Here is a 20,120-nt window from a genome sequence, read left to right as displayed (position 1 = left end):
ATGCTCAGTAAATTACTGTACTCACAGATAATTGCTGTAAAATCACATAGCCTAACTTGGGCAATATCAATCAACATTAAAACATTTCATTAAATAAATCCATAAATTTCCAAAATAAAAATATATTTCTCTTCCTCAGTAGATTTTAAAACTGTTCCTTAATAATCCATCAAGTTTATTTGCATTAACAAGTCCATAAATAATACGACAAAGTTTGTAAGCAAAAACATAACCTCAAAGTTGCACTGACTTTGATCATCAAACAGACGATTTGATCTATGTAGCATCACACAGCTGTTGATTCATGTAGGTTAGGTTGTGGACATGAACTCATGGACATGGAACAAGGAGATTGAGATTTTTACCAATAGGATTGGGTTAAGGTGGCTACTAGTGGCCTAGAAATGAACTAAATACACTTAGTTCTGGAAATCGCCTACAGATGGCATTAGTGAAGTGACATCACATGATTTCTATGATGGCTGACAGCTGACAATGCTGACATAAGAAATGAAATTGTGGAAATGACAAATGACGTCATAGCAGCACATGGAATGCGTGAATGTTTGGACATGAATGGTTTGGACATGAAAAGTTTGGTCTTTGCAAGCAGCTTAGCAGTAAATTGAACAACTTAATTAAATAACAAATTGATATGAAATTGACACTTTTAATTAATAAATATTGCACAATGTATTTGTCTTCAAAATAATAGGCAAATTAGTCCATAGTCTGATTAAATTATCCTGCTCGAAGGCCAAAAAATGTGGGATAATTTGAATATGTTACTTTAAAAATGTAATAAAAAGACAAATTTTGTAGTGATAATATTTACATATTTTGATGCACGCACCTTTTGACGTCTTGAAGTCGAGTTGTAGTTAGGGGCGCCCCTGTGATGATGGGAGATGCTTTCACTACTTGCACTGTTACCTAGTTTCGTCCTAGTTCTTTGCAACACTGAATTTAATATAATAATGTGAATGTCCAAAACAATAAATAAAACAAAAAACTGCTGCTTGCTTAACTAAAATAATAATAAACTGGTATTTTAAAAAGGGAAAGTAAATGGCAACTGATGGCCTTAGAATGAGAATTGAATACAGTACAAAGTTACTGATGAACTTGTAGTTTTAAGTTTAGTGGACTGTAGTTGAGTTGAGAGTGACCGGTTGACCGGTAGAAAGAAGGGGGGAGGGAGGGAGAGAGAGAGATAGAAGATATGACAGTCTGTCTATGGAATTGAAACAATTGGATTGGGACTGAACTGTTTAACAATATGGAACTGAAATATTCTTCTAAGGCCAAATGGGAACAAACAATATAATAGAAATCCTTGACACCCCCCCTAGACTCATGACGCACCCCCCCCCCCCCAATTGAGCAACAGCCCCCACCCCACCACCATAAATGAGGTACACAACAAACGAGAAATATTATTCCCCCGCCCAGTACAATTTGTAAAACTAAAAGAAGTTTTATACATTTTTTTAGATATTAAAAATTCAAACCCAGTTAGTTAATCTATAAAAATAAAGTTATAGTTTTGTATGTACATTGCTCAGAATTATACATATTTTGGGTTATTTTTATGTTTTATACATTGAAGAAGATGAAACATGTCTTATCTCAATTTATGTCCGTCTGTCACGGCCCAGAAGGCAATTTACGCGGCCTACTCTAAAGAAAACTAGAATACCGATTATGATTCTAATGGTTTAATTGTATTCACAGGATGTATTATATATACAGATCTGTTAAGAGAACACGTCATATATGAAACTACGAACAGCTGTTTTGATAAAGATTCCTTTTTCTAGCTGTCACTGATATGTTTACATAAATGTTGTTTACTGTGTAGGCCCTAACCATTTCCGATCACGTTTGTAAGCAAATCCAAAACCAAGTAAGATTAATAACCGTGTGGCTTTGGCTTACATAACGGGTTTGATTTATCACGGGTACTAATATGTAACTGTAAATTAAATTATATAACTAGCCATCATCCAGGTCGGGAACCGGAGATTCTGTGTGTATCAAGTTGTACTTGAATTTTGATTATCGGGAAAAGACCGTGAATCAGTGTTGTACAGGACTGGAAAACTTATCTTTCTATATAAATAAAATTAGAGTATTATAAGTCACCTCAATTAAAGGAATTTTTTATTGCCAGAATATCTATATATAGCGTTCGTAACCTCTGCTTAACCAATTGTCAGTCTTTCTCTTGATACGAGTATAACGACCTCCTCTCCCTCCCTTTGGAAACATCACAGCTCCTTTGATGAAAATGAAATGGAACAACAATCGTCTGCTCCGTTTTACACTTCTGTCTGCTGTGCGCTATGTTACAACAGATTTCAGATACAACAGCTCGGGAATGATGACGATATAATGCTTAGTAAACTGTGATTAGTAACCATGGTACCTTTAGTAAGGCTGTGATTGGGCAATGAGTAGGCCTAAATATGGCGACTTGTTGAATTTGTGTATGAATTGAAGAGAAACCGAATAAAGAACAGAAGAACAAAGAAAAAGAATAACAAGATTGTTCTCGTTACATTCTTTTTAAGAGTGTTTTTATTATCTCTAAAATATACTTTTACACTTTTTTAGCAAATTTCCCTATAGGGAAGTAGCTATTACCACGTGGCACGGTAAGACGTCCCCAGAGGCCAAAAACACCATTCGTTCAAATTTTTATATATGTATATACACTTGAGTCCTGCTAATCCGAACACGGTTAATCCGAACGTCCGCTTAATCCGAACACGTTCCCGGTATTAATTTTAATAAATTTGCACTATATAAAATACAATGGGAAAGGTAAAACATCTTGAAATGAAGTATAAACAGAGTAATCAATTAAGGAATACAATGGTTTGTTTATTACGTAAAGTTTAAATTTACAAATCGTAATAAAAAACAAATTGAGATAAAACATGAATGTACTCATATGTGAATTGTAGCTAAATTACTTTTAATATTTATTAATTACTGTATTTTCAAAAAGAATATTTAAATTTAATGAAATATAAATTAGTGAAGAAGAAAAACTATATTCAAAAATACCATTCTAAAATTAAATAGTGTCTAGGTAGGAAATATTTCTTTTGTACTGTCCAGTGTCCAGGTGTGAAGTAATTGTTGGAAAGAAAGCTAAAGAAAAGGAAGAAAATGTGCTTGTGGTGGAAGATATAGAGAGAGATGGATGTGGGAGCCAAGTCTCCAGTGATTTAAATATCCAAAATTGAAAATTAACATTCAGAATACATATAAATATTGAATATAAAGAGACATAAAGAAAGAAGAAAATCACTATTCAACAAAATTGGTAATATCAACCTCAATTAACACTTAAAAAAACTCATCATCAATTTCCAACCACCACATTGTGAATTTACTAAATTCAAATGACTTTCAAATTAAGAACTTATAGCCTAAATTTTTTTATTCTCATTATTAGCCTATCTCATATTATTTAGCCTACTTTAGTACTGTATAAATTAAGTTAATTAGCCTATCAGAATGTCATACCCGGCACGAACCAACCCCTAGATTAAGATAATTTGCTCTCCAAATTGTTAACTAGCCTAGCCCAATGAGATTGTTAATAGCTATAGAACCTAAATATATTTTATTGTAACTTTATGGGAATTTTATTATCTAATTTAAGTAAATTCATATTTTGAAATTCATTAATAAAGAGGAGTAGGTTGCAAAATGGCGTCCCAACGAGTGGGCTATTGAAAATTCTGATCTAGGCCTAACCTACGATTAACCTACACAATTTAAGATAGGCCCTAGTAACCAAATTAACACACAACTAACAAACCTTCAAATACACAAATAAAAAGTATATGCAACAACACAGGGAATAATCATTTATTTAATCAATATGAGTGACGATGACAAAAGGTACAATTTACGACCAAAGCCGAAGTTATCGTGGAAGGCAGCCGAAAATAATTTGCGTTACAATACCGACAGTGAATCAGACCCAGACGATAATTGTGGCGAATTAGCAAATGCTAATAAGCAAGATAATTTTGTGAACACCGTAAACAAAATACAATCAAACGACATGAACACACAGCACAACGAAGGACACGATCTACAAGAACACATTCATACACAAAGCATCACTAGAACAGCAACAGACAACACAGCAGCAGACGCACAAGACAACGCCGCCATGACATCCGCACCGAATTCACACCAGCCAATGGGAACACAGGGAATGGTGGAACGAGAACTGGACACAGCAGAAGGACTTGACGTAGAGGAGAAGAAGAACGGCGGAGATGAATCGTCACAACAACAGACAGACAAATCAGCTGATGTGAGTGACGTCACTATGAAAGCCACCACACTGACATCGAATGAACATACGACTGGAGTCACAGACATCGCATCACTGCCTCTAACAGCTGCGAGTGAAATAAATATGAATGATTCTATTCTTCAATTAATGCGAATGGTTCAACAGAATAATGCATTAATAATTTCACAACACGACACATTAAAATTAGAAATACAATCTGAAATGTCAGAAATAAAATTACAAAATGATAATTTAAAATCAGAAATTCAGCGTGAAATTAAACAGTGCCAGATTTCCCTTGAAGAAAAAATCACCTCTGTTAAAACTAACCAAGAAAACATGCGTAAGGAAATGGATCAGATACAAATAACTCAGATTCAACATTCCAAAGAGATCCTTACAATGAAAGAAACGTTTAAAGCAGAAATATATGAATGTGATACCAAAATACGTGAAAATTTAATCCAAGACTTAGAAGAACAAAAATCCGAAATGAAGTCCATGATAATCTAAAATAATTCTCAAACTCTTGAAAAAGTGAATTTGGAAATACAAAAACAAAAATATGATATTCATTCACAGATAAACCAATTCAGGTTGGAACATGAACAACTTATAACAGCAAAATCAAAACAAAATGACCATGAAATACAAAATTCACTGATCGTTATTAAAAATCAAGGTCAAGAAATTTCAGCTATCCAACAGAATCTACAAAAACAAAGTGAGGAGATTATTAAAATAAAACAAAATATCACTAAACATGGACAAGTAACATCGTCCCCTCAACATATCTAACTTACATGTAACGGAAACTCCGGAATCGTGTCAGATATGACATTACCAAAATTCAATGGTAGAGGACATAACCCTAAAGAGTTCATTGCCAAATTATATAAATATTACAAGAAAAGTCTCCTTAAAAAGAATCCAAACGATGACGATGTTGAATTTTTAACTGACCTTATTGAAAATAGCCTAGAAAATCACGCTGCACGTTGGTTTAACCTAGTGAAACGTGACGTAAGTAATTGGGAATGTTTCCAAAACATGTTCGAAAGCAAATACTGGAATAAAGACACACAACGAGGAATCAGACAAAGACTGGAATCTGAAAAATATCGTAACAATGGTAATCTTTCACGATCTGAATATTTTGTCGAACGTGTCCTCACACTACAATCATTGACACCACCCCTTGATGAAGAAGAAATAGTGGATTGCCTGTGCGAACATTTCGAAGAACTAATCCAGAATGCACGACGAGTACAAAATATAACTACTATCCAAGGGTTTGAAGCCTTACTTTTACGGGAAGACATCAAAGATCAACAGAAGAAAAATCAACATAAACCATACATCTCAAACTTACATCAAAATCCGCAAAACAAATTCAACGAGCAATCACGAAGAAATGAAGATTATAATGATCCACATAAGAAAGAATGGAGGGGATCAGATTCAAATCAAAACCGTTACAATAATAGAGCCTATGTTCCAAAGAACCAATACTACCGGACAGCACCTCAACCAAATGATCACCCTTATAATAGATATAACGACCGTAGGACAAATAATTATCAACCACCAGCGAATAACCAGACAAGTTCCAAACCCAATTACCACGTTAATCCAAATGACGGAAGGCGATATCCTACCCATGAACAAAAACAAATATGCCACATGACTATCGAACGAAGTCCAAATCAACCAAATATTTCCCCAACAACTCCTAACCATAAGGAGCCTTTAAACTGTTAGGCACTGTCGATAATAGTTGCCTACAATCAACATCAGAATCTAAATTAAATGAACAAAGATCTTCAGTGCCAAATATTAACAAAATCGGATTAAGTAGGCAAATTAATAATTATAAACCAAATGACGAAGACGCTCAAACTATATGTAATATCTATTGTGACCGAGAATTCCTACTTACAGAAGAACCAAGTCTTAATGAACAATGCTCATTAAAACAAATTCCAATTCATTATCCAGAAATCAAAATTAAAATTAATAATATTTCTGTAAATGCTCTTATTGATACAGGTTCAAACGTAACGTGTATGTCTGAAAATTGGTACTCTGAGAACCAAATAAACATTGGCCGTCATGAACAATTACCAGTTGTCGGTACAAGTATTAAAACCGCTGTAAATGATAAATCAAAGAAAATATCAAAAATAATAATGTTGCCAATCACCATAGATGATCAAATCACGAACATTCAAATGTTGATTGTACCCAATTTAGTAAGACCTATTATATTCGGAATGGACGTGTTAAGCTCATGGAAAACTGTTATGGATTTCAATCAAGAACAAATAATAATAAATATAAATGATTCACAGAAAATATTAAAGTTTGACAAAGTTAGTACCCAAGGAGTATTATGTCATATAATCAATGAAAACATCAATCAAATTAATAACCATAAAATGAGTGATAATACATTTGAATACGAAAATATAAATAGAAGCAACATAAATAGTGATCTTACACCGCAAATGATTAGCAAAGCTATATGTGACAACAACTTAATCAACAATGAAGAGAAACAACAATTAGCTGATTTATTACTTAAATACAAAAGTACCTTTTCTGACATTCCTGGTATATGTAACAAATATGAACATGTTTTAAAGGTTGATAATCCCAAAAATTTCAAACATCATTGTTATCCAGTCCCAACCATACACCAAAATGCTGTTATGAAAGAAATAGAACGCATGGAAACTCTTGGAATCATCGAAAGAAGCAATAGTACATTCATAAACCCAATAATACCTGTAATAAAGAAGAGTGGAGAAATACGCTTATGCCTTGACGCTAGAAAAGCGAATGAGATTATCACACCGGATTACGAATGTAATCGAAGTATCAATGAAATTTTAGCAAAATGTCGCAACACTAAATTTATAAGCAGTATTGATCTAACGGCATCTTACTGGCAAGTCCCGCTATCTTTTGAATCACGACAATTTACCGCCTTTCAATTCAGAGGTAAAACATATCAATATAGGGTCACACCTTTTGGGATATCCACGTCGCAAGCCGCCCTAGTTCGAGCACTCGACCAAGTATTTGATGACAGCGTTGAAGACTTCACAATGATCTATGTAGATGACATTTGTATAATATCTCCTGATTTCAAAACTCACTTAAAACATTTAGAGTACATTTTCAAGAAACTACATGAAGCAAATATGACGATAAACTTTGGAAAATCACAATTCTGTTTGAATTCAGTACCATTTTTGGGCTATACTCTGACAGAAAACGGGTTGGAAATGGATCAAACTAAGATAAAACCAATATTAGATTTCCCCAGTCCCAAAAACCGAACACAACTAAAATCTTTCTTAGGATGTATTAATTACTACAACAAATTCTTGGATAAATTTGCAGCCAATGTACAGCCACTTTTACGTTTAACATCAAAAAAGAATAAATTCATTTGGACACCCGAAGACGAACAAACTTTTACTAAGATCAAACAACTGTTCTTAAGTGCAAATGTTTTACATCACCCAGACATTTCAAAAACGTTCTATTTACAAACAGACGCATCTGATTTATCCATAGGTGGACACTTATTTCAGTATTTGGAAAATGGAGACAAAGCAGCGATAGTATTTATGTCCAGGGCCTTGCAGCCAGCCGAGCAGAGATATACTACTACGGAAAAAGAACTACTAGCAATAGTATATTGTTTACAGAAAACCCGATACATCATCTTGGGAGCAAAACTTAAAATTTTGACTGATAACCATGCCATTACTTTCTTGCAAACCTGTAAATTGTTGAACAATCGGTTAACTCGCTGGACTCTAGCCATACAAGAATACAACTTTGAAATTGAACATTGTAAAGGATCAGATAATCTCACAGCAGATGCTCTAAGCCGCATCACCCATTCAGAACAACCAGAGTCAACAACTCCTGAGTTAACCATTAATTACATTCGTCGTGTTCCTGATCCTCAACTGAGAGACGCTCTTCAGAATTTACCCAAATTACAATCAGAAGATTGCCGACTCCAAACCATATATCAAATACTCTCTAATCCAGAAGATACACCTGAATTCCATCGAATCTCAACGAAATACAAACTTCATAAAGGGATTCTCTATCAGAAATACAAAGATAATTGGTTAATTAGTGTTCCAAATTGTGTCATTGACAGATTAATATGGGAATGTCATTATTATTATCTGCATTGCGGACCAAAGAAATGTTTTCTTCTACTGCAAGAATATTTCATTTTCAAAAATATGCATCGACGTATTAGAGTTAACCTAGCCACCTGTGACTTATGTCAAAGATGTAAAGTTTCTCCTCATACTCTGTATGGTTCTGCTCAAGGGATTAGTTGCACTGGCAAAAATGAACAAGTGGCAATCGACATAATCGGACCACTACCGACTAGTATTGGTAAAGTAAAATACATATTGATCGTTCTAGACATTTATACTAAGTTTGTCAAGTTATATAATATGAGACGTGCTACTACTCAGACTATTTTGAATAAATTGTTTAACATTCATTTTCCCACATATGGCATACCAAAGCGATTACAATCTGACAACGGTACTCAATTTAAAAGCAAGGCATATATTAAGAAACTAGAAGAAAATGACATTACTCCAATCTTCAGTCCAGTATATTATCCCCGATACAATATGGCAGAACGACCCATTAAAGAAGTCAAGAGGTGTTTACGCACATATTGTGCTCATCAACAACGAAGGTGGGCTACTTATATTCCAGACATTAATGAGTGCCTTAATGAAATATATCATGAGACAACTGGTTTCTCCCCAAATGAATTACAATTTGGGCAAAGAAACATCCGCTTTTGGGAAAAATACATTAAGAATCCTTTCATCAATGAAGTACCACTCCCACGCAAACTATATTTAACTTCGAAGAGAATCATAGAAAAGCGTCATATAAGAGCCAGAAGAAACCATAACAAATCACATCCAACTTATTTTCATCCAGGCGATTTAGTACTCATAAGAAATCATCCTCTTTCAAATTTAGCGCAAGGCGAGACTGCCAAACTATTTGAAGTGTATGAAGGACCATTCAAGATTAGCAGAGTGTTAGGATCATCGACATACTTCATTAGTAGTTTAGAAAACCCAGAAGAATTCGGTCCATACCACATTTCTTCAATCAAGAAGTATTTTCCCCCCATGAACAACGAAAATGTTTAATTCCCTTTCCTGTTCTCTGAAAATCAAGTGCATAAACAATCTTTCAGTGAAAATTACCGTATTGTTTAAAAGACAATTATAGTGCTCAAGATAAACTTTTATAAGAGATGAGAGGACTGTGTGTTCAGTGGTGATAGACTGATAGACAATAGGAATGGTTAATTCCCACACACTCACACATCACAAATATATAGACACAAAACCACTTTATGTTTTCCACTGTTTCTGTTCTTTACCACTGTTTGTTTGTAATAATAATATTATTAATCATGTTTTGTTGTGTTAACGTCCCATGTTATGTTTTATCAGGTTATATTTATGTTTTCAATGTTTGTTTTTATTCTAGATAAAAAAAAGGTTCTGTTTATGTAAATTAGTTAAGTTGTCATACATTCATTCATTATCTTATCGAAATAATGTTCTGTTGATTCATCACCATACCATCATTTCTGAGGGGATATTGAGATAAAACATGAATGTACTCATATGTGAATTGTAGCTAAATTACTTTTAATATTTATTAATTACTGTATTTTCAAAAAGAATATTTAAATTTAATGAAATATAAATTAGTGAAGAAGAAAAACTATATTCAAAAATACCATTCTAAAATTAAATAGTGTCTAGGTAGGAAATATTTCTTTTGTACTGTCCAGTGTCCAGGTGTGAAGTAATTGTTGGAAAGAAAGCTAAAGAAAAGGAAGAAAATGTGCTTGTGGTGGAAGATATAGAGAGAGATGGATGTGGGAGCCAAGTCTCCAGTGATTTAAATATCCAAAATTGAAAATTAACATTCAGAATACATATAAATATTGAATATAAAGAGACATAAAGAAAGAAGAAAATCACTATTCAACAAAATTGGTAATATCAACCTCAATTAACACTTAAAAAAACTCATCATCAATTTCCAACCACCACATTGTGAATTTACTAAATTCAAGTGACTTTCAAATTAAGAACTTATAGCCTAAATTTTTTTATTCTCATTATTAGCCTATCTCATATTATTTAGCCTACTTTAGTACTGTATAAATTAAGTTAATTAGCCTATCAGAATGTCATACCCGGCACGAACCAACCCCTAGATTAAGATAATTTGCTCTCCAAATTGTTAACTAGCCTAGCCCAATGAGATTGTTAATAGCTATAGAACCTAAATATATTTTATTGTAACTTTATGGGAATTTTATTATCTAATTTAAGTAAATTCATATTTTGAAATTCATTAATAAAGAGGAGTAGGTTGCAAAATAAAACAAAGAATTATTTTGTAAGAAATATTGCACATACCGTACTGAAAAATTAACTTTGGTTAGGCCTACTTGTTATTGGACATGAAGTCCCGCATTGTCATTTGCTGCAGTTTAGTAAGTCTGTTTTTTGCCGCGTAGTTCCGCCATTTTCTCATGAACATCACGTCTGCAGGCGTGGCAGTAGACTGTTGTTCTAAGTAGCGAAGGGCAAGGTCAAGCGCTGCAGCTGCCTCATTGTGAGTCACTTTCTCCTCTCCTCCCCCGCCCCCTGGCTCGTCATCACTACCCTCCCCCTCGTCTCCCTGAACATGATCTTGCGTCACTGCTGCTACGATGTCATCGTCAGTCAGAGTCTCTGCACTAGTACCGTCTGCCGCCATCCATTCATCCACGTCCTCTTCTTCCGCGTTTTCACAACCGGGAATGTTTCGAATCATTGGTAATAAGTTAACTGGGTCATTTTCGGTAGGGGTTTCTTCAAAATCTAACGATTTCCACAACTTTTTCCACGATTTTCTTATCGCCCCAGTTGTCACATTTTCCCAAGATTCAGCTGCCCAATACACAACATCCTTTACGTTCGTTTGTTTAATTTTTTGAACCAAGGGAATTGTATCATCTTCAATTAGGGACTTTAAAAAGTGTTTGCGATACTTAAGCTTCAGAGCCTGCAAAACCCCCTGGTCCATTGGTTGCAATAATGGCGTCACATTTGGAGGTAAAAAGGCTGCCTTTATTTCGCCACATGTTAGTTCGTCGACATCTGGGTGGGACGGTGCATTATCTAGCAAAAGAATAGCACGTGGGGGAATGTCATTTTCTTGGCTAAACCGTTTAACAGATGGTACGAATTGGTCATGGAACCATTCTTTAAACAGTTTCCCGTCCATCCAGCCTCTCTTCTGGTTCCTGTAATACACTGGAAGTGACTTCATGTTTATATGCTTGAAGGCTCGAGGCTTAGCAGCTTTGCCTATCATCATAAGAGGAAGCTTATGGTTACCAGCAGCATTGGAACAAGCCATAATGGTTACTCGGTCCTTACACATTTTAAAACCAGGAGCACGACTTTCTGATTTAGAGGCCAAGCTTTTAGTTGGCAGTGCTCTAAAATTTAGGCCGGTTTCGTCGGCGTTATATATCTGTTGGGGGGAATAATTTCCTTCGCTTATTAAATTGTCAAATGAAGCAAGGTATTCCTGCGCTGCAGCCTGATCTGAGGAAAGTTGTTCACCGGTGACAGTTAGCTGCCGAATACCATGACGTTTTTTCCACCGGTCAAACCAACCGGTGCTGGCTGTGAAGGAACTGTCGCCATTTAACAGATTGTTCAACTGAATTGCCTTTTCTTGAACGATAGGTCCACTTAAAGGGGTTCCCCTTTCCCTTTCTTGCGAGAACCACAGAAAAAGCGCTTCGTCAACTTTATCATACTGCGACTGTCGCGCCGTTTGCCGATTTTCAAGGGTTACCTCTGAAGACGTTGTGCAATATTGTTGAAGTTTCGCACGGTTTTTTTTCCAGTCGCAAATTGTAGCTTTGCCAACGTTCAGCTCTTTCGCTAGTTTAGTCACACTTTCACCATTATCCAAACGTTTTAAAGTTTCCAGCTTATCTTTAAGAGTCAAAGTGTTATGTTTACGTTTGTTAGACATTGCACTTATCACACTAAAAACCCGTACACACGCAAATCCACAGGTGACTGACCGCACTACGTAAACAAAAGCAGACTAGATCAAGGTGTTGTTGTGTTGCGATTCTGACAATTAAGCTAGGTGTATTGGTGAGGGGAGGGGGGCAGAACGGGGCAGACGTGTAGGCTACTGTGTACAGTCTCGGTAAGCAGTGCGTGCAGACGTACAGTCCGCACGCATTATCGTCACATCATACACGTCTGCCCACCCGTTCATATCGCTCTACGCTAGTTGATTGTTGACACGCTAGATATTGCACAACTGATGCGCTTATTTAAGTTTAACTGTTGTTTTTTTAATTTTGTTGTAGTAAATGGACTATTAAAATTGGTTTTTGTGTATTGCTCGTTCATATTACGACACTACGACCCCTTAAAATTGCTTCCATCTTGATTATTTACGTTATTTCGGCTAATCCGAACAATCAGCTAATCCGAACGGGGTTCGGTCCCAATTAGTTCGGATTAGCCGGACTGCACTGTATATATATAGACTTTTATATATATATATATCTATATATATATATATATCTATATATATATATATATATATATATACGTCCGTGAACGCGATAACTTGAGTAATTTTTGTCCGATTTTGATGAAATTTGGTTTAAAGGTGTAAAGCGGGATAAACTTGAATGAGTTCGCGAACGAGCATGATCGGACCATGGGAACAAGGCTTTACGGAGGGTTTTATGGGGTAAAAATTGGTTTTTCTCAACACAAAATTTCCCAATTTCTCTTTAGACCTTTTTAAAGAGCTTAAAAAAACAATTAATTTAGTATGTAAAAGTATTTTTGTTCGGTTAAAAGTAACGGAGAAAATTAAAAAATCGTAAATTTAAAATTCCCATGTTATTCTTATGGAGAATATTGTCAAATGTTGTAGTTTTCTTCTTTATGGATATATTTTGTATTTTGATCAAATTTATTTATTTTGTACTAAGCTATCAATATTTTACAAAAAAACACACTTTATTAGTTTCCTTGTAGCAGCAAACCTAGGTACTCGTTAAACCTAATGTTATTAAAATATATTTAATTGAAAATCAATTAAGACAAATGGAAATTCGCTTAGTCGGCAGGTTTGCTGCGGCTGGGGTATTATTACTTATCTGTCAATACCCTATGCTGTGATACAGCACCTACCGGTAGCCTATCCGTCTATCATGAGCAGTAGCTTATAACACTTTCTATAGGTTCCTTTAATATTTACGTCAGCAATGAAGTGTTTGGCTAGTTATTAGTTGAATTTGAGTTGGCTATTATTTTAAGTGTTGCCGTTTTTACAACTGAACCAAGATAAACCAATGATTTGAAATGTACAATATGTTATTGCACAATAATAATGATTGTGCAATATTGAATTTTGTTTATAAAAACGCAAATCGTGACATTTATGGCTGTTTATAGTGTTTTAATGGGTTTGTCATCTATGTTTATATAATATTGGATTAACCGTATTTTTCATTACCCCATTACCCCCCGCCCCCTCCTATTAACTCAGGTAATCGAGTATCTACACAACAGTGTAAAGTATTGTAGCCTATGCTACTTGATTGTATTTTAACGAGCTTTATGTCAACAAAGTGTCCTGTGCTAAGTCGCGATTTTAACGAGCTTTATGTCAACAAAGTGTCCTGTGCTAAGTCGCGGTGTAGCTGGACGTGTCTGTACCACGCGTTATCTTTTATCTATCACAACAGTTGAGCCATTCCGTGCCCTCTTAGATCTCACGTCTGGCTAATCTTGAATAATAACTTCCTACACGAATCCTAAACTATCCAAATCCTATTTTAACTAATTGAATTCAATAACATAACTTACTTACTTACTTACTGCCGTGGCTCTTGGTACCCAAGGTGGTACTTTGCCTCGTCAACACACTGCCTCCAGATTTTTCTATCCGTTGCCTTCTATCCTAACATAACTATTGTCATTAATTAATCGACTTTCTATCTGGCGACTTCGTAATATATTTTGATTGTCGTCACGTTGAACACTGTTGCAATTTACTTTAGCCACCCCCCCCCCCCCCCAATTTGAATTTTTGCAACCGCCGCCCCCAAGAAGCTCAATGACTCAGTCTGCGTCACAGCCCCCCCTTGCTGATGTACTGTTGAAGAAGGTGATGGATTATTGGGTGTTCTGGGCCATCAGAAGCCGTACCAACTGAAGTTCACTGTATTAGGTTACCAGTACTGAACTTGTACATGTACACTACTAAAATCATGTGATGTATGTACAGTTAGTAATAGCCCAACAGAAAGCCTCTGATTAGAGGAGCGAAACCTTTCAACAACCAGTCTGCTCCCTACAACATTACCACACTCCACCAAATTTCTGTACTGTACCACTAAAATGTAGTATGTACTTGTGTGCTACCTGTTAATACTAATGATCACTACAGTAGGCCAGTACTCACCACTTGAGGGTGCTCTGACTGTGGAGGGTGTTCAGGTTCCTCATCCTCAGGCTCATAATGGTGGGACTCCTGATCCGGGTCATCATCACCAAACACCAAATCCTGCAAACGTCCAGTTTGCTATAGTAAACTTGAAAACTAACTTATTAATCCCAACTTACTATACTATGCTTGCAAATCAAAATCCTAAATTATTTTGAGTGAACATTGAAATAAAATTTATGTCACAGGCTAGTTAAATCCTATCTTACAAACACTGTGTGGTATATAATAATTAGCTTTAATACTTTCCCTGCCAAGTAACTCACTTACGACATATAGCTTGTCTGATTAAAATAAATTATAAATAATGCAATATTTTAAGTTATTAGTCACAAACCTTTTCAAAGTGCAAATTAATGTTATGATTATAGAGTAAAATATATGACGTAGGCTAAACACAAAAGATGATGATGCAAAAAAAATGAGCTAAAACAATTTTTACTCATTGTAGCAAATTTCCCAAGCTACTACCATAGTACCCATTTAATTTGGCCAAAAACACCAACCGTTCAAATTCATATATATATACATATGTGTGTCCGTTAGCACGATAACTCAAGCAAAAATGATCCGATTTTGATGAAATTTGGTATAAACGTGTAAACCTACATTTATTTGAATGAGTTCGCGAACCAGCATGATTAGACCATAGGAACAGGATTTTAAGGGGTAAAAATTGGGTTTTCTCATTTTTGACCCTAAAAACATAAAATTTTACAATTTCTTTTACCCCATAAAACCCACCGTAAAACCCCGTTCCCATGGCCTCATCATGCTGGTTCGCGAACTTATTCAAGTTTATCCCGCCTTACACATTCAAACCAAATTTCATCAAAATCGGACAAAAATTACTCAAGTTATCGTGTTTACGGACACACATATACACATATATGAAAATTTGAACGAATTGTGTTTTTGGCCTCTGGGGACATCAAAATGAAAAAGTAAATCAGCACCGGGCATAGGTCTTACCATGAGACTTACGGTAATAGCTACTTCCCTATAGGGAAATTCGCTAAAAGACAACATTTTCTGAAGTTACACAAGTCTATGACTTAGAAAAAATAATAAATAACTATTTAAATAATAATAGATTCAAATTGCAACTGCCATTGCCATTCCTCCAATCTCCAGTGGTTGAAAAAGTGGTCAGTGACCACGAAAATTTCTACTTTTAATTTTGTGATGTTTTATGTGTCTCTATGGACTTATTTAAAGGTAAGCCTGCTTTCCTATCAATTTCCTTAATAATTCCTGGCAAATGCCCTATCTTTTTATAAGATATATTTAAATAATAATTTTCCTTAATTTAACAGAATACTAGTCTCATTACTTGATAGCGGAAAATATCGTTGTGAACGTAATACTGTTTGGGTGACTGGGCTCCCAAAACAAAGGTTTGGGTGAAACGCCTCATCGGTTGTCCTCCGTTGCTCAGCTCTCCAGTAACCTGTAAAAAGTAACTAAATAGTCATATAATTTTCTTACTTGATGATGATGCCCTTTATTGATCGAAAGGCCTACCACCAACGACTATGAATGCTGAACTACATATCCAATATGATATGGACCAGTGGTTTCTACTAGTTTTTATACTCAAAGAGAGCGTGGTTTAAGAAGTCTCTCATATAGTTTGCTGCTTTTAGTTTTAATTTAACTATGATAGTTTGTATACGGTATTTATTAGCCTAAGTTGTTGTAATATGGCAGTGAGCAAAGCTTACCTGAACCACCACACCGTTGCCCAGAGTAGCCTGGGAGTCAACCTGTGTGATCTTTGCATGACAATCACGGAAGTTGAGTTGTTGGATGCATTGGTGGATCTGCTTCTGTCCCACAGCTGGCTTGCCTTCACGATTGAACACATCCAAGCCCCCATGTACAAATGAAGAGTTGTTGTTGTAGAACCTGTCAAAAACCAAAAATTTCTGCACTAGAGTAGTGGTAGCTTGAACACTCTTAACAATTAAAAATATAAACGAGAATGTAAAAGTTTTTTTTTTTATAAAATGTTTTATAGTACCTATAGGATGAATAAATACATTTGCCAAATTTGATCAAGATATCCATACTTTGATATGAATTGTGTATTGTGAATTGTACAAATTGTGGATAATTATAGGGATGCACTGTGGATGCGATGCTACCTGGTGTGGATTAACGTCCGCACTAGTGAGTACTACGACTATCCACAGTACTATCCTAATAATTAGACCAATTCGTTAATTACGAGGAAAAAATGTGGTTCGGATTCCACAATAAACTGTAGGTCCCTTAGTTGCCATTAGCTGTATGGGCTATTAATTAACAGCTGTGTCTAAGGAACATGTCGGCCTAAGTCATTAACAAGACTACAAGATCGCGCCACTCATCCTTCACTCATATTTGGTTTAAAATACGCACATAGTGGCGTCCCCATCTTAAATAATTGATTGATGAGTAGTGTTTGCACACAATGATTTCAAAAACGGCTCCTATGATTTTCCTCAAAATTGTTAAAATTGTCTGAGTTTTAGGCTAAAAACGATATCCATACTAGGCTCTGTTCTGGGAAAATTTCTTTTCCGTTAAAAAATAAAATGAAATTTTAATATTTTTAACATTTAGTCTTATGGACTGTCAATAGCTATGGCAGTTTTACTAAAATTTAAGCAAATAAAATGTAACATATGCTTGTAACAAATCATCTACAGTATAGAAGCAAATTACAAAATACATTACAAAGGAAAAGATCATTCCTATGAATGTTATTGAGTATTGATTATATATAATACATTTGGGGTGTATGATGTATTACTAACCAAAGGGATAATTACGACTGATCAAAAACATTAAGTCTTTTACCGCAAAACAGTATACACTAATATTGAACTAAAAGTCTAGAGGGAGGAATGCCATGGACGTTTTGTAGATTTCGAGGGTGCGCTGCCGGAATTTATGCTTTGTTTCACGATCCCATAATTAGTTAAGTTGCGATGTTCCGCGATCCCAGTGACTAACGCAATAACTTTCTTATAATAACTTTTTATTAGTGATGGTCGGATCCGGATATCGGAACACCGTATCCGCCGGATCCGAGCTAAAACTGGCACCGGATCGGATCCAAAAAACTCCGGATCTTGGGCTGGATCCGGTTTTGATGGATCCGATTTTTTGAAATTTTTTCCCTATTTTTTCCTAACACAAAGCTGTCTGTATCACTGCACAACCCCGATTTTTTTACCAACACAAAGCAGTCTGTATCACTGTACAACCCCGATTTGTTTACTAACATAAATCTGTCTGTATCACTGTACAACCCCGATTTTTTTACTAACAAAAAGCTGTCTGTATCACTGTACAACCACGATTTTTTTAATAGCATAAAGCTGCCTGTATCACTGTACAACCCCAATTGTTTACCAACATTAAGCTGTCTGTATCCATGTAAGAGACCGATTTCCCCCCGATTTGTTTACTAACACAAAGCTGTCTGTATCCATGTACAAGACCGTTTTTCCCCCGAGTGTTTGTCTCTTGATGCAAATAACTTATATGGCAAGGCCATGACTCAGTGTTTGTCTTTTGATGCAAATAACTTATATGGCTAGGCCATGTCTCGATGTTTGTATCTATATGCAAATAACTTGTATGGCTAGGCCATGTCGTGATGTTTGTATCTATATGCAAATAACTTATATGGCTAGGCCATGTCGCGATGTTTGTCTCTAGATGCAAATAACTTATATGGCTAGGCCATGTCTCGATGTTTGTCTCTAGATGCAAATAACTTATATGGCTATTCCATGTCTCGATGTTTGTCTCTAGATGCAAATAACTTATATGGCTAGACCATGTCTCGATGTTTGTCTCTAGATGCAAATAACTTATATGGCTATTCTATGTCTCGATGACTGTCTCTAGATGCAAATAACTTATATGGCTAGGCCATGTCTCGATGTTTGTATCTATATGCAAATAACTTATATGGCTAGGCCATGTCACGATGTTCGTCTCTAGATGAAAATAACTTATATGGCTAGGCCATGTCTCGATGTTTGTCTCTAGATGCAAATAACTTATATGGCTATTCCATGTCTCGATGTTTGTCTCTAGATGCAAATAACTTATATGGCTAGGCCATTCCTCGATGTTTGTCTCTAGATGCAAATAACTTATATGCTAGGCCATGTCTCGATGTTTGTCTCTAGATGCAAATAACTTATATGGCTAGGCCATGTCTCGATGGTTGTCTCTAGATGCAAATAACTTGTATGGCAAGGCCATGTCTCGATGTTTGTCTCTAGATGCAAATAACTTGTATGGCAAGGCCATGTCTCGATGTTTGTCTCTAGATGCAAATAACTTATATGGCTAGGCCATGTCTCGATGTTTGTATCTATATGCAAATAACTTATATGGCTAGGCCATGTCACGATGTTTGTCTCTAGATGAAAATAACTTATATGGCTAGGCCATGTCTCGATGTTTGTCTCTAGATGAAAATAACTAATATGGCTATTCCATGTCTCGATGTTTGTCTCTAGATGCAAATAACTTATATGGCTAGGCCATTCCTTGATGTTTGTCTCTAGATGCAAATAACTTATATGGCTAGGCCATGTCTCGATGTTTGTCTCTAGATGCAAATAACTTGTATGGCAAGGCCATGTCTCGATGTTTGTCTCTAGATGCAAATAACTTGTATGGCAAGGCCATGTCTCGATGTTTGTCTCTAGATGCAAATAACTCATATGGCACGGCCATGACTCAGTGTTTGTCTCTTGATGCAAATAACTTATATGGCAAGGCCATGTCTCAGTGTTTGTCTCTTGATGCAAATAACTTATATGGCAAGGCCATGACTCAGTGTTTGACTTTTGATGCAAATAAGTTATATGGCAAGGCCATGACTCAGTGTTTGTCTTTTGATGCAAATAACTTATATGGCAAGGCCATGACTCAGTGTTTGTCTCTTGATCTAAATAACTTATATGGCAAAGCCATTTCTCAATTGAATTTGAAACAGTATGATTTAAATTGGAATTCTGTTAATTAGGTTTTTTTACCCGCCCTTATGACAGTGTGAAGATCCGGATCCGAATTTTTTAAGATCCGGATCCGGTACCGACATTTTCTTGGATCCGCCCATCACTACTTTTTATATTGAAGTTTA

At 35.6% G+C, this 20,120-nt stretch overlaps 1 protein-coding gene across 2 annotated transcripts in view; it reads right to left on the bottom strand.

The window, feature by feature from the left end:
• The window catches only part of LOC128982470 (ras GTPase-activating protein-binding protein 1-like), a 57,503-nt gene that overhangs the window by 24,233 nt on the left and 13,150 nt on the right, over positions 1-20,120 (bottom strand). For both annotated transcript variants that reach the window (XM_054401430.1, XM_054401431.1), the window contains exons 3-5: positions 16,690-16,873; positions 16,299-16,415; positions 14,924-15,025 (exon numbers count right to left, since the gene is read on the bottom strand). In XM_054401430.1, the coding sequence (XP_054257405.1) occupies positions 14,924-15,025; positions 16,299-16,415; positions 16,690-16,873 (403 nt within the window). The remainder of the gene's footprint in view (positions 1-14,923; positions 15,026-16,298; positions 16,416-16,689; positions 16,874-20,120) is intronic.

This window comes from Macrosteles quadrilineatus, unplaced genomic scaffold, assembly GCF_028750875.1.
Source record: "Macrosteles quadrilineatus isolate MER2022 unplaced genomic scaffold, UCM_ALF_1.0 Scaffold_368__1_contigs__length_84752, whole genome shotgun sequence".
NCBI classification, from domain to species: domain Eukaryota; kingdom Metazoa; phylum Arthropoda; class Insecta; order Hemiptera; family Cicadellidae; genus Macrosteles; species Macrosteles quadrilineatus.
The sequence above is the reverse complement of the archived record's forward strand: the minus strand, read 5'-3'. Positions and strand labels throughout refer to the sequence as shown.